This window comes from Scyliorhinus canicula, chromosome 4 (assembly GCF_902713615.1).
Source record: "Scyliorhinus canicula chromosome 4, sScyCan1.1, whole genome shotgun sequence".
NCBI classification, from domain to species: Eukaryota; Metazoa; Chordata; class Chondrichthyes; order Carcharhiniformes; family Scyliorhinidae; genus Scyliorhinus; species Scyliorhinus canicula.
Window position 1 is genome coordinate 34,651,112 of NC_052149.1, and position 16,451 is coordinate 34,667,562.

At 44.4% G+C, this 16,451-nt stretch overlaps 1 protein-coding gene across 1 annotated transcript in view; it reads left to right on the forward strand.

Moving 5' to 3' along the window:
• The first annotated feature begins 3,258 nt into the window (after window positions 1–3,258).
• The window catches only part of LOC119964468, a 73,915-nt gene continuing 60,722 nt past the window's right edge, over window positions 3,259–16,451 (forward strand). The window contains exon 1 of the mRNA XM_038794009.1: window positions 3,259–3,651. Coding sequence (XP_038649937.1) covers window positions 3,510–3,651 — 142 coding nt within the window. The 5' untranslated portion in view covers window positions 3,259–3,509. The remainder of the gene's footprint in view (window positions 3,652–16,451) is intronic.

Below are 16,451 nucleotides of genomic sequence, written 5' to 3' on the forward strand. Positions count from 1 at the left end.
AAATTAACGTTTCGGAACATCACAGCGTTTAACCACATGGGTGTTTCTGAAATGTGATGGATTTTGGTTTGCACAGATACCTGGTAACTCAAATGCGCACAGTAAGATCCCACACCGCCAAATGAGCGAAATGATAAGTCGTTCTGATTTTAATGCAAGTGTCTGATGGGTTGTTGGAAACCCCTTCTTCAAATCGGGACTTGTTTAAGCCCCTTAAACCAAAGACAGCGCCCCTGCCGCATTCCCAAAAAGGCAGCATGGACAGTGTGCTTGCTCACTGTGTTAGAGTGGGGCTTGGCCCTCTTTAACTGTTTGCAAAGCCAGACTGCACCGACCTGCCCTCTTTTAGGTGGGGTCGTTTTGGCATATGGAACCATATCCACACACAGCTACAGGAGATCCGGGCCACCGAAGGAAACAGTAGCTTCTTAATAAGTGAGTCAGCACGTTTCAAATGGTTGGAGAGATCTGTTCCAAATGAATGGGTGACATTATCCCACAAGGAAGCTGATATCTGAATGGACGAATATTCTGATCATAGCTGACAGGACGCCTGCATTCTAAAGCTCATTCACCGATCGAATAAGGATAATAACTTTGATTTGTTTTAAATCTGCGCCAAAATAATTAAATTATTTTGAACGGCTGGAAAACAAGCTACAACGTTCAGTGTCTGAATGATAATTATAGACAATTCTGAATGGACTGTTAATTCTGCCACTCTAAATTGCCCCTTAATTGGAAAAATGATTGGGTACACTAAATTTATTTTAAAAACAATCTGAATGGACTCTGTTCCATATAAAGGAATACCTGGGACCAGACAGGCGAACTAACCAGGTTTCAGGTGAACTGCTAGCTGATTCAGAAGGGTCTGTTCTGTTTTGATGATGGATGGGGCAGTGTATGCCTGGATTCTGCGCTGCAGGGTTTGGTGGACCTGTGTACACCGGTAAAAACCAGGGTTTGGATGAAAGAATGATGGTTTTAGATTAGCCGATGTTGATTATGGACAATGAAGTGATGTGGTTTATGATTATTTGAGTTCAGTATGGGAAGCAGTCTCGGATCGGCCTGTACTGAGTGGAATTGTGTGTGGGTGGACGGGGGTCAGTCCAGGTATCAAACCTTGGGGCAGAGCTGCCAATCCATACGCCCTTGGTTTCTGAGCTTTGGGAAATATGAATTGAACTGCATTTCCACCCAAGAAACGAGTGAAGGATTGATATCGATACTATTCGGGTTATCGGTGACTTCGATACTGTGTAAGGGGGTTTTGGATTTTGGATAGTGTGCAAAGATTGTCCCAATTCTGGACAGATGACTAATTCTCTCGATAAACGGAAGACCAAACAATCGTTTGGTCTGCTCATCGGCTCATCTAAAACCATCATTCTTTCATCCAAACCCTGGTTTTTACCAGTGTACACAGGTCCACCAAACCCTGCAGCGCAGAATCCAGGCATACACTGCCCCATCCATCATCAAAACAGACCAGATCCTTCTGAATCAGCTAGTAGTTTTGGAGCAAAACAATTCGCCCTCTGATTGGAGCACTGTCCAAATAAAAAACCTCTTCATCTTCTGGATGCCCACTCCTCGTTCTGACTTCCTGTTGCCATTCCTGTGCGGGTTGTTGGGTGATAGTCTGAGCATTTTGTGTACGTATAGCTATTTTTGGTTTTGCGTCGAGGAAAGGTTTCGTCTCGGAAAGATTAGCCGGCCTCTGGGGCAATGGGAATACGGATCTTTCTGGATAGCTGCCTGCGTTGTGTGTGAGTGCAGGGGTACATACCCGGAAGAAGCTTGGGGTGGGGAGCTTGAAGAGGTTTCATTTTAGGCTCTGGGGTGAAGGAGTTCCAGATGCTCTAGGGGATGTTGACTGGTTTCACTCTCTGGCAGGGAAAGATTTGTTAGGTTTCGGTGAGTTCGGGGGGGGGGGGGGGGGGGGGGGGTGGATTCAGGGTGACCCCAGGTTCTGGGCAGGTGTGGAAACTGCCAGAAAGCTGGCTTCCATCATGTGATCCATTGAGTGGAACCTGACACCGAGCAGGGGGAAGAGAGGGGAGAGGGGGGGGGGGGGGGGGGAGGGTTCACCATCAGCAACTCTGGGATGGAGAGAACCAGAGTCACCAAGTCCCTGACTGACCTTCTAGCCCCCCACCATAAAAATCCACCCTCTCATTCCTTGCCACGATGTGCGGGAGTGCTGATTATCTCCGGCGGGATACGCTGAATGCTTGAGTCGGTAAGTGAGCAGGGCTGACCCCTCTTGACCATGTCCCACGTTGACCTTTTTTGTTTCATTTTACCCTCGCTCTCTCATTACCCCCTCCCCCATTCAGTGAATGAATCAAACACCATCGATTCTTCTATTCGGATTGTGGTTCTGTGTTTCAGAACATACATTTACCACCGGGATTCTGGCTGGATCAGCTGAGGAAGTGTCTGATGCTAGAATTGGAGCCAGGGGATTGGAATAAGAATTGAGTTCGGTTGGAGTGGAGTTAAATGAATTGTAATGCACGTGGGATATACTGTTGCAATGCTTCAAGTCCCACCTCGGTACAGCTTGCATCTTGTTTAGCCTTTGCATCCTCAGCCACAGAGAGCAGCGCCAACTTGTTACACCTACCATTTCAATCATTCTCTAAACAATGCCTGACCCACCTTAACCGAGCACTGATTATTACATCTCTATTTCAAAGTAGTTGGATGGTTTTTTTGGGGGGGGGGGGGGGGGGGGTTGAATTTGGTGCTTGGTACAAATTATCCCGGAAACGTATCAATATCACATTTGCTCCTTCAAATTAAATTAGCCCGGGCGAAGTAAGCGCAAACTAACTGAAACCCAAGCTGTCGACGGCTGGAGGTGCCGATTACCAGGGGTTGTGTTTGTGTCTGCTGCAGACAGAGACAATCTTTCTCTCCACTTGCACATTCAATCTCTCCCAGTCTCCCTCACACTCACACACTTCGTTCGAAAAGGGTTAAACTGGGGGGGGGGGGGGGGGGCTGTGGGAGAGAGAAGGTGGGGGGGGGGGGGGGGAGAGAATAAGCCACTCATCCCCTTGGAATAATTGCTGCCCACCTTTTGCAGGAGAAATCCAGGCGATCGGCAAGGTGGTGGGTGGGGTGGAGGGAGGGGGGGGGGGGGGGGGGGGGGGGCGTCGATTAGCTTTCAGTGTCACCCTTGTTGCGAGTTAGTTCTGGGTGTTTTCGAGCTTCCATGTGGTGGGTGTTATTGCCGAGATCGCGCGTTGGGGACTGATGTGTATCTTGGTGTTCCTCATTGAAGGGAGAGCGCTCTGGTGGTTCGAGCAGGACGGAGAGGCTACTCCAGGAAGTGGAGACTTTGGGGCGAAGGAGCCTCCAGCTGGCCAGCATGTTGCAGAGAGTGGGGGCTGCCGCTTCGCCAGGAACACCAAATCCCAAATGAGCATGGAATCTGTCTCCTGAGAACGGCCCCCGGGAGATTTCACCCCCTCGCCGCTGAAACCAGTCAGGAAATGTCCGACTCGCTGGCGATTTCAACCCGAAACAACATCAGCATGAGCTGCAAGAGGCGAGGAGTTGTGGCAGCGCGCGGGAGGAGTGCGTGCAGCCGGCCCACAGCGCAAGCTGCTCGGTTTGGGAGGCAGGCAGCGGGCGGTAAGTTTAACCATCCGGCCACTGTGCAATATTCTGATCTCGAAACATCTGTCTTTATTGCGTGCCCGCGCCTTTGGCCCACATATTTATGCATTAACACGCAGCGATCTGCTTCATGGACAGTCTCTTTGGAATGGATGTGAAGTGAGACTGGCTCTTTCCAAAAGTGACTACAGTATTTAGGGATATCAGCGCCGATCTAATGGGTGCTCCGGGGGGGTTGCTGGCACTTTGCGGTCAGTAGTGGGCGACAAACTGTCTCTCACTCAAAGTGAAGGTCTGGACTGGGCTCAGACAGGACCCCACGGAATGCCATTCCCCACATCATGCTGGTAACAACTTGCGCTCGATTCTCCATGGATGGGTGCCATTAGTTTGATCGCAGCTTCAATAATGACTAATGTGCATCTGTGTGTGTGTGTGTGTGTGTTTCATCATCTGCAATTCACCTTTTAATGCACTGTTTCGCTTTCGACTTGGGGGCGGCCCGCTAAAGGGTCAGTGCTACTCTTTTAGGGGGGTGGGAGAAGGTACCCACTTTCTGGGCCATCTGTCAGAGAGCTGGGTGAGCTGGTAATGTGGCGCAGGTTGGCCAGAGACACTCGTTGGTGCAAATCTGTTCATCCGCTCTCTTCCATATGTGTTCTCTTAAGTAATAAAACTGTACTAATGACCCTAGCATGACTTTTTTTAAAAATCGGGGTCCTTTTTGACTTTGTACTGAAGCTGCTTCCCCGCTAATTGTGTGTTTGGGTTGGGTGCACCCCCCTCCTCCCCCGTAACATACGTGTGGAACACCATTAACTCCAGGGGCGGGTGGTGCATGAGAAAGGTCTCTCATGCGTGAGAGAGTGCATGTTAAATGGTGTGGTGGACAGAGTGCTGCATTGATTCTGAAGGCCAGCGTTCCAGGTATACTTTACACACTGCTGTGAATCTGAAGGACAACGTCAATTGTGTGGAGTTAGATACAGGAACACAAATACACAGGGATAACTCAGTTTGTAGATCGGAAATAACATATATAGTGGACACATTTCTAGGCAAGCTGAGGAAATCGAAAGATGAGAATGAGAGCCTTTGGTTTGAGGTGTTCTGAAGCAATGTGCTGATGTCTGATGTATTAGTTGGAGAGCAGGCCGGTGTTTCTTGCCTAAACATAAGCTTTGTCAGTTTTTTGTGCTGCATAACACTGAAATAAATGTTAAAATTAAAACAATAAAAGACAAAATATAAGTGGTGGGGAGGCATTGTCGCTGGGCTAGTGAACCAGTATGGTCTGGAGACCCAGGTTAAAATCCCGCCATGGCAGATGGTGAAATTTGAATTCAATAATAATCTGGAATAAAAATCTAATATTACCATGAAACCATTGTCGATTGTAGTTTTTTAAAAATCCAGCTGTGTCACTAATGTCCTTTAGGGAAGGAAATCTGCCATCCTTACCTGGTCTGGCCTACACGTGACTCCAGACCCATAGCAATGTGATGGACTCTTAACTGCCCCTTGAAAGGGCAATTAGGGATGGGCAATAAATGCTGGCACAGCCAGACACCCACGTCCCATGAACGAAAGAAGGGCTCAGACAAACCTATACAGGAAGTAAAATTATATTGTCAAGAATGTGATTGTGTTCAACAAACGATTCAAATGAAAAAATGATCATTGTATTTTCGGGCAGAACAATTAATCAAACATTCGGTCCCATGAATTGAGAACTTTGCAATCTGCCATGTGGTATGACGAAGGCATGGCTGCAATGTTGTTCGTACAACAAGTGTTGGGTGTACAGATTATGTGGTAACAAAAAATGTAACTCACATTCCATTGCATCAATAATGGATTAAACATTTAATTTGAGATGAAACATGAAAACAGATGTTGAATATGAATGCTCATCAAACAAACACGGGTAGCAACATGGAAAAGGCTGTTCATTGTTCTAATTGTTGTATAAAGTGTACATATCTTTCACAATTTCCTTCTGACGCAACACTCAACCCATTGCTTTTAATTTCCTCATAACACGCCACTGCTGAGTGCCTCAGTCTGTTCCACAAGTTAAAAGCATTAACACATTGCTTCAAATTGCATGTTTCTAAGATTGTGGGGCAGTGCTTTGATAACAAACCGGTATAAAAATTTCCTCGACTCACAGATTGTCAAAGATGACAATTTGCAACCTGTCCCCTCTCCTGTCACAGTGTTTCGGAGTTCAACATATTGTATTGTACGGCTAGAAATGTTCTCCTGCAGAACACCCGTCTTGCAATTTTGAGAAAAGTCTTGATCTGATTCTCTCAATTTCCCCCATCTTTGGATACACTAATCTGCCTGACCTCACTGTCCCCACTGAGCACACCATCTCCCCCCACCCCCCCCCCCCCCCCCTCCACCCCACCCTCCACACACACCCCGTTTTAAAATAAATCGCTTCTTGCCTGTGTTCTATTTTGGAATCGAGAGATTACTTGCGAGGAGCCCATTTTAGATCTTCACAGCTGACAACAATAATTGTATTCTTATTACTTCTGACCAGTACCAGAAAATATCAAACATGTGAACATCCTATCACAGCCAGGCCGGTCCGTTTTAGGATGCTGGGATAAATGGCTGGCATGAACTTTACAGTGACTCAATTGTGAAGGAACAGAAAACTTGATTCATAACTCTGTTCCTGAGCTGTGTTAGCGTGTCCTTAATCGCAACCAACAACGGAGCTGCACATATATATATATATATTCAGTTTGGAAGATATAGACTATTATGTGCTACCCTTGAGAAACTGTCATTCTTAACATGTGAGTCAGTTGGAGACACAAGACTTGTCTTCATTTTGTAATAGTGTCATATCGAGGCCCTTGAATAGCTCTGCCTCTCTGTGCAGTATTCAGGTAGCATCTATTCAGAACGAAAGCTATTCTAATCACAGTACTTTTCACATTTTATTTCACTATAGATTACCTAGGATGTTATCAGGGATGGTATCAGGGATGAGGGGCATACCGATACATTGGGCGCATTTTCATTAGTATTTAGAAAGGTTGAAGGCGGGGAGAGGGGGTAGGAGGATCTGTCTGAGTTCCTGACAAGATTGTGAAGCACTCTGATAAGATAAATAGTGTCAGTTCCACTGGTCAATGAAGTATAAAGAGAGAATACGGACAAGTTGACGATCACAGAAGGAATTAAAAAGCTCAGGAAAATATCCTTTGCAGGACATCTTCGAATGTATAATTCCTTTCTTAAAGTTCTTAAGCTGTGAGTTCAATAGTTTAATGAAATAAAGAACAGGGTGGCGGAGTAATATTAGACCGGAGTGAAAGCATTGGCAAAATAATAAAGGGAATTTGAAAAAAGGGGAACGAAGGCCATTATTACACTTTGGGGGTCTTCTGATTTGGTGCCATAAGTGCAAATGCTTTAAATTAACTGAGGGTGTTTAAATGTAGCGACAATTATCTGCAATACAACACACACAGAACACGCTGGACAACACCAGCAGGTCTGGCAGCATCTGTGGAGAGAGAAAGGAGCTAATGTTTCGAGTCTGGTTGACTTTTTGTCAAAGCCTCTTTGCAATACACAACCCTGCTGAGGCAGGGCGATAACCACCAGCACGGAGACCGGTTAGCCCTTTATTAACGTTTGTTTATCCCCCCAGTAAATCATAATTAGACAAATCGTAATATTAATCCAAACCCAACTCTTAAATCCAAGAATTTCACAACAAACAAAAAAATAATTTCATCTGCACTCCTCAATGACTGAGCGGGGCCGAGAACAGATTGCCCAGGTCCCAGGTTCAGTCTCTGCCTGGTGCTGAGATTGTTCATTTGAGCCCAGGCTGAGTGATACAGAGGCTACAACTGACATCCAGCGGCCCTGAACCATGTTGGGGGAGAATTGGTCATGGAGACCCCGCCAATGTACTGGAAACGTGCATGTGGATTTTTGCGCGGGTAGATCAGGCTGGGCTGGGGTCTTCCTCCTCCTGTCTAGAATAGCAATTCCCACCTCCGGCGTACGAGTCATGTCCACTCGGTTCAGAACATTGACGAGATGCGCCGAAAAGGAAGCAGTGACCTTGAATGAAGAGTCCCCAGAGCAAAGGACCACTGCGCCATTCACCGAGAGTCTGCACCATTCACACGTCCGCTGCCAGCCTCGAGAGTTTAACAGAGACAAATCTACACCTCCGCAGTCCGGTCAAGTTGAAGCAGATCACAACTAATCGCGAGAATGCTGAGTCACGGTGGGCAATTTGTAGTAGCATCTCTCCAGTTTGACAGCACCACTTCTATTCCAGGCGGTGACGCCCCAACAGCACCTTTTTTGTGGGGGGGGGAGAACATTCAAGTTATTACAGCTAGAGCAACAGAAAGAAAAACGATTCAAATTAACTTAATTAAGGGTGGCACGGTAGCACAATGGTTAGCACTGTTGCTTCACAGCGCCAGGGTCCCAGGTTTGATTCCCGGCTTTGGTCACTGTGTGGAGTCTGCACGTTCTCCCCGTGTCTGCGTGGGTTTCCCTCCGGGTGCTCCGGTTTCCTCGCACAAGCCCCAAAAGACATGCTTGTGAGGTAATTTGGACATTTTAAATTCTCCCTCAGTGTACCCGAACAGGCACCGAGGTGTGGCGACTAGGGGATTGTCACAGTAACTTCATTGCTGTGTTAATGTAAGCCTACTTGTGACAATAATAAAAGATTATTATCATGGATTAATCAGAGTATTTAAACTAGAGTGGTAGGGGGATGGAATCCCAGGAGTAGGATCAGATAGGCTAAATTCAGATCAGGAAAATGGAGGTAGAGCGTTAGCTAGCTTTGTAGAAGATGTAGTGATAGGCTTGGAATTACAGGGGAATCAAGGGTTAAAAAGGTTCCAGCAAGGGAAAATGGTGGGGTTGAACTGTTTATACGTCAATGCAAGGGGTATCACAACCAAGATATATGAGTTAAGGGCACAAGTAGACACATGGTAGCAGGATCATAGAATCCCGACAGTGCAGAAGCAGGCCATTCAGCCCTTTGAGTCTGCACCAACCCTCTGAAAGAGAGTTATCCTCATAACCCCACCTAGGGGCAATTTTGCATTGCCCGTCCATCTAATCTGCACATCGTTGGACTGTGGAGGAAACTGGAGCACCCAGAGGAAACACATGCAGACACAGGAAGAATGCGTAAACTCTGCACAGACAGTCACCCAAGGTGGAATCAAACCTGGGTGCCTGGCACTGTAAGGCAGCAGTGCTAACCACTATGCCACCATGCTGCCCATAATGTTGTTTCTATAACAGAAACCTGGCTATAGGAGCAGCAAAATTGGCAGCTCAATATTCCTGGATACTGAGTTTTCAGGCAGGACAGAGTGGGAGATAAAAAAGGAGGGAAGTAGCACTAATGGTTAAAGAATCAATTCCAGTTGTGAGAAGGGATGATATACTAAATGGGTCAACAAATGAGGCTTTATGGGTTGAGCTTAGAAATAAGAAAGGATCAGTGACGCTACTGGGAGTATACAACAGACACCCACATAGTGAAAGGGAGATATAAGATTAAATATGTCGGCAAATTTCTGCCTGTAAGAACAAGAGGGCAATAATAGTCGAAGAAATTAACTATCCCAATATCAAGTTGGATTCAAATAATGTGAGGGGAACTGAAGGAGAAAGATTTATGCAATGTGACCAAGAAATATTTTTCAAGCAATTAGTGACAAGACAAAGTCAACAAGAGGAGCTGCAATTCTAGATCTAGTCTTGGGGAACGAAAAGGGTAAGTGGGTGAAGTGAAAGTTGGTGACCATATCAGGGATAGCGATCACAATTCAGTTAGATTCAGTATTACGATGGAAAAGGACAGAGATAAAGCAGGAGTAAAAATGTTGACTTTTGAGCTTTGGCAAAGGGTCATCTGGATTTGAAAGGTTAGCTCTTTTCTCTCCCTACAGATGCTGCCAGACCTGCTGAGAGTTTCCAGCATTTTCTTTTTGGTAAAAATTTTGAACTGGGGGCAAGCAAATTTAGCAGAAATTAGAAGGAACTTGGTTTAGGTGGAATGGCCAGCACTGCTAGTGGATAAATCAGTGGAAAACCAGTGGAAAAAGCAAGAATTTAAATGCACAAAGCAGACATGTCCCCTCCAAAAATAAGAGGGTCCTGCGAAATCTAGACTCCTCTGGTTGTTTAGAAGAATACAGGGGAAGATCAAACAAAGAACTAAGCACTGCAGATAGCCTAGATGAGTGGAGGAAGTGCGGGGATGAAGTCAACCGGGAAATCAAAGAGGGGGCATGAAAATGATTAGCAAGTTAAGTTAAAGAAACCCCCAAAGATGTTTTACTAATATATTAATGGTAAAAAGTTAGTTAAGGAAAAAGTGGGACCTATCAGAGATGAAGAAGAGAACTTGTGTGTAGATGTAGAGGCTGTGGGAAGAACTTTGAATGAATATTTTGTCTCCGTGTTTACAAAGGAAATGGATGTTGCAGATATAGTAGTGCTGGAGGAACACTAAGATATTGGATGGGATAATCATAAAGAGAGAGAAAGTACTCGATGGGTTGCAATCCTTGAATGTTGATAAGTGGCCAGGGCCAGATTGATTGTTTCTGGGGCCAATGAAGGAGGTCAGGGAGGAGATAGCAAATTTTCTGAGGAAGGATGATTTTCCAACACTCACTAGATACAGGGGAGGTACTGGAGGACTGAAGACATGCTAAAGTGGTTCCACTGTTTAAAAAGTGATCAAAGGAAATGGCAAACAATTAAAGGCCAGTTAGTCTTGGTGGTGGGCAAATTAGTAGAATAAATCCTGAGAGATAGGATTAACTGTCACATAGAAAGCCATAGACTAGTCAGGGATAGTCAGCATGGATTTGTTAAAGGAAGGTCTTGCATCACTAATTTGATTGAATTCTTTGAGGAAGTGACAAGAAGGGTCGACGAAGGTAGTGCAGCGGATGTTGTGTACATGAATTTTAGCAAGGTGTTTGACAAGTACCACATGACAGATTGGTCAAGAAAGTGAAAACCCATGGGATACAAGGATAATAAGTTGCCTTAGTAACAGGAAACAAAGGATAATGGTTGATGACTGCCCTTGCAATTGGAATGTTATTACAAGTGGTGTTCCACAGGGCTCGGTGTTGGGACACTTACAGTTTGTTTTATATATTAATGATTTGGACTTGCACGTGGGGAGCACAATTGGGAAATTTGCAGACAACACAAAGATTTTCCAAGTGGTGGACAGTGTAGAGGATCGTTATAATCTCCAAAATGATATAGATGGGTTGGTGGAGTAAGTGGTAAAGTGGCAGATGAAATTTAACATAGATGTGCTCTTTAAAGGGTCAGTGTTCTGCACTGTTGTGATTCTATGATTCTAATTGGTAAGGTTGAATACATAATGTGCACACAGCAATGTCTCTCACAATCAGCAGTGTGATAGTGACCAGACAATTAATGACCCAGATTTTGTGGTAGTAGCAATGATGGAGAGGCAGCAATCATGACTCCTGTGAAACTAACAACAATTTGGGGAAAGCAATATTGTAGACGGTAGAAATCTGAAATAAAAACAGAAAATGCTGGATAAACTCAGCAGGTCTGGCAGCATCTGTGGAGAGAGAAAACAGAGTTAATGTGTCAAGTCTCAATGACCCCTCTACAGAACAACTTTGGGAGTTTGTACATGAACAGTTGGACATGAGAATCCAGAAATTGCTGTCAGGAATTCTGTGCATCTCCTGGGGATGGGAGTGGGGGGTGTTACATTAGGTAGAATGCCCTTTCAGAGAGCAGTGCAGACTCGATGGGCCAAATGGCCTCCTTTCTGCACTGTAAAGAGTAAGTTATTCTAATTTCATCCCAAACAGTTTCACTATGCCTGAGATATGATTTATATTTGTGGAATGTCAAATTTTCCTGCTTTGATAAACTTCACAGTTTTATATTTTATAAATTTCCTTGAAGATATTTCAGCTTCTATCTTTATCCAATGAAAATGAAAATGAAAATGAAAATCGCTTATTGTCACGAGTAGGCTTCAATGAAGTTACTGTGAAAAGCCCCTAGTTGCCACATTCTGGCACCTGTCTGGGGAGGCTGGTACGGGAATCGAACCATGCTGCTGGCCTGCTTTAAAAGCCAGCGATTTAGCCTGGTGAGCTAAACCAGCCCCACTATGAAAATCGCTTATTGTCACGAATAGGCTTCAATGAATTTACTGTGAAAAGCCCCTAGTTGCCACATTCCGGCGCCTGTCTGGGGAGGCTGGTACAGGAATCGAACCGTGCTGCTGGCCTGCTTGGTCTGCTTTAAAAGCCAGCGATTTAGCCCAGTGAGCTAACCAGCCCCAATGTATATGTTCCAGTCATTTAGTTTGTTCTCACACATTATGACTAGAAGTGTAACATTCAGAGCATTTTAGTTCCTGATTTTCTGTCCATGAGACTACTTCAAGGTGATTTGGCTGCTTATTCTGTTGCCTGGAGATGCCCTTGATTTGGTGCTAGATACAAACTGGTGTTGGGAAGACTAATATCCATGCTGCAGCTCACCTCGGTCTTCATAGACAACTTCAATCATGGTCAGCAGTATTACTGCTAATCCTGGGGCAATATGTTTTAATGATGTTGGTTTGAGGAATACATTTTGACCAGGATACCAGAGATAATTCAACCACCACCCACCCTTCTCTTCTTCAAAATAGTGCCATTAGATGTGTTATGCCAGCTGAGAGAGCGGACAGAGCCTTGGTGTAATGTCACATTGTAAAGAACACATCAACAAATAGGGAAAGTTTCACCACTAATAGTTGCAAACAACATGGTGGATTCTCCGTCCCGCCGGACCCGTATTCTGGTGTGGCGCACCCCTGCCAGCAGCCCTGGCCAATGGGGTTTCCGCATTGTGGATACCCTCACGCCGTCGGGGAATCTGTGGGCTGAGAGCGCTGCTGGTGAAACGGAGGATCCCGCCGACGGAGAATCCAGCCCCATATCTTTTCAAATAATTTACAATTGCCTCCACAACAATTTTGCTTAACTGTTATTGCCCGGCCAACTGAAGAGACAGAGACTGGGAGAAGCATGGGGGCCAGCGGAGGAGGAGGGTGGGGGGGGGGGGGGGGGAGAATGGAAAAAGCATTAGGTATTTCAGGGTGTAAGCTTTGTATTGCACAGAATCTTCTATCTGCCTTGCCTCCTTGTAGTCTGAAATCTGTTCCATTTATGTTGTACAGCGTCATTATCAACAATCACCAACTGGTATTTATACAAGTGCATTTAACATAGTAACGGATCAGATAAACAATTCGCTACATGCAATCTTGTGCTCCCGCAGTTGTTAAAAGGTCTGCATGGTGACTTTCATTTCTGGCTGGCTTCAATCTAGGCCAGCAATATAAAAAGGTATTGCTGACCTGCACAGATTAGCTGAGCCCTCTATCTCCCCATGGCAAGAAAATTGATTGCCACTGCTGGCTAACATTGAGTATAACAACAATTTATCTGGCAGGCTGAGTTCTTTACTCTTACTGGTGCAGAGAATAAAAACTTCTTCGATGGATCAGCATGCAACTACTTGAACACACGATCTGGGATCACACTTCAGTGTAGTACTAAGTGAATCTTGCATTGTTGCTGGTGTTGTTTTTTGTGATAAGACACAAAACCAGGATTCTAACAGATCCTGAGGAACTATTCGAAGAACAGGAGAGTATTCACATGTGCGAGTCAACTTTTTCCTTCAAGCAACACCACCAAAACAGATTGACTGATGATTTGTTTTCTTGCCCATTGTGGGTCATGGCTATGTAAAAATTGACTGCTGTGCTTGCTGACATAACATCAATTAATGCATTTCATAAATGATCCATTGGCTGCAAAATGATGTGAAGATATTATATAAATGCACTTTCAATTTTCCTTCTTTCCAGCTGACTAATTTACAGGAGAATGACTTCATTTGGGGCTGCTACTTGTGTCTGTCTGTTGCACCAACACTAGGTTAAATACTTGGTCAGAATATCCTCAATAAATGAAAGGTTATAAGATACTATGGATAGTGAATAGAATATATTCAAATCCCAATGGTGCAGAATGAGACTATTTGGCGCATCAAATCTGCATCGATCTTCCGAAAGAGGACTTTACCTAGGTCCGCTCCTCCAGCAACCCCTCCCTATCCCGTAACCCCGCAACTTAACCTGCACATCCCTTGGAACTAAGGGGCAATTTAGCATGGCAAATCCACCTAGCCTGCAGAGAATTGGACTGTGGGAGGAAACCACAGGACCCAGAGGAAGCCCAAGCAGACACGAGGAGAACATGCAAACTCCACACCGTCACCAAAGGTCGGAATTGAACTCCAGTCCCTGGCGCTGTGAGCCAGCAGTGCTAACCACTGTTCCACATACCCCCCCCAACACTATACTCGGAATATTGATTAGGGATTTCCTTGAAGATGCTCCCACTCTGCTGCTGACATAACTGCTGGAGGTGGGGTGGAAACCCCATTAATATGTACATATTTGTTATTTAGCAAAGTTATGGTGGCAACAGAGGAGATTGGCAACCATTGTGCATTATTTGAGGCATCTTGGGCTGGATTCTCCGTCAGCGGGATGCTCCGTTTCGCCGGCAGTGCACTCATACCCGCGGATTTCCCGACGGCGTGGGATGCGCACAATGGGAAATCCCATTGACCGGCTGGTGGAACAGAGTAACCTGGGGGCGTGCCGCAGCAGAAAGTGCGTGCGGCGGGACGGATCTTCAAAGCACATTTGTGAGTTTGAAAAATTTTTCAAATTCTGAATTAAAGTTACGAGTTATCCGTGAAAACAAAATTGTTTTCACCGCAGGCACTCCATTTCTTTAAATATTAAAAAAAGCAGAGACAATGCATGTGCAAGTAGGTTATTGCCTTGGATTATAAACCTGGAGCTAAAGGATACTGGTTTAAGGATATTAAAGGATACTGAACATGTCGTGGAAATCATAATGAAGACAAATTCCTCGAGGTTCGATTTAAGGAAATTTATTTACACAAATATATTTGCGGAGAGAGAATGTTCTAGCTGCAAAGCCAGGGCACCGCACTCTGAGATTCGATTGGAGATAGCATGTTTTTATAATCTGAAATAAACAGGCATGTTTACATTAAATAGACCTTGGAAAGTACGTCCGATGAAATACGTTGTACGTATGTTCTTGTCAATGGCTAAAAACAATTCCACTACACATTTTGTTATCTTTCGGAGGACAATGTGTTTTCATAATAAAGCTGAAACCAGAATATTTCAGCAGTATTTCATTTATGTTAATTTCCCTTCCACAGAACAAACCTAAATTGTGAGACTAAAGATGATAAAAAAGTTTTTAACCAATCTGTGGACATCGTGAGCAAACAATAAACAATAGTTGAAGCACATCGATTAACTGCTTTAATATTGGAGTTAGATAAATCTGGTTGGAAATGTAACCAGAGGACATAGAGATAGATGCACTGAGATGCAGGATACAGTGGTTCCTGTGATTCTGGTGGTTGTGTTGTTTAATGGTTGGTCTGTGGAAATGTTGGGATGAATGAAGTATCTACAGCATGAATAAAAAATACAATAGTGCTGATGCTAGAAATCTGAAACAAAAATAGAAAACACAGGAAACATTCATCAGCTCAGACAGCATCCGGAGAGAACAGATAAGACATTTTGGGTACGGGTTCTTCCTCGGTGTTGAAAGATTTTGCAGTGGAACAACAGTTGAAATAGGACAGAATCATGGGGAGGGGGAAAACACACCCATTTACTTGCCCAGGCTAATACATATCTGTGAGGAACATAGTGGAGAACAGCAGATAGTTAAATGGAAAAGGTAACATTGCCATAGATTTTGTTTGATTTGAAGAGAAAATTGTTCGAAGTAACTAGCACAGATTTCAAATTGGACGATGTTTGACAAACCTCCAGATTTCTTTGAGGATTTTACAGGCATTGTCAATGAAGGGAATGTAGCATACATGGTCTTGGGCCAAAAGCCCTTTGACAAGGTACCAGATGGAAAAATATTAGAGGTGAAATGGTTATGGAGCTAGAAGAAGATAGTGAACCAGGTTAAAAACCGGGTAGGAGTTAATGGGTAGGAGTTAACGGGATTTTCGTGAGTGGCGGGATGTGAATAGAGGTGTCCTGAAGGGTTCAGTTCTAAGTTACCTTTGTATATCAAAGGTTCAGATATGGGCTTGGAAAAGGTGGTGTTGAAATTTGGAGATGATACCAAAGCAGGAAGTGCAGTTAATTCTTTCGAAAATTAAGAGAAGTTGCAAAGGAATATTGAATAATATGGCTAAAAAGTGGAAGGTGCATTTCAGTATCGTTCAGAGTGAAGTGAGGTATTTTATATTCTGGAGTAAAATTGTTGCTGAAAAAGAGCAGAGGATTTGGGGGGTACGGATTCAGATAATATATAGGCAGCTCTGCAGATGGATAATGTTATAAAGAAAAAACACCAGCACTTTCAAGCTCCCCGCCATGCCACACACTATCCTGACCTGCCAACTATACTGCTGTCCCATCAATGTTGTAGGACCAAAACCCTGGAACATGCTTCCCAGTAGCACTGTAGATGTACCTGCATCAAATGGCCTGCAGAAGTTTAAGAACGTGGCTCGACCACCATCTTCTCAAGGGGAATTAGGGATGGACAATAATTGCTGACGTCACATCCATTATATAATTTTTTTAAATCTAGGTTTTATATCAAGAATAGAATACAAAAGTCAAGAGATAT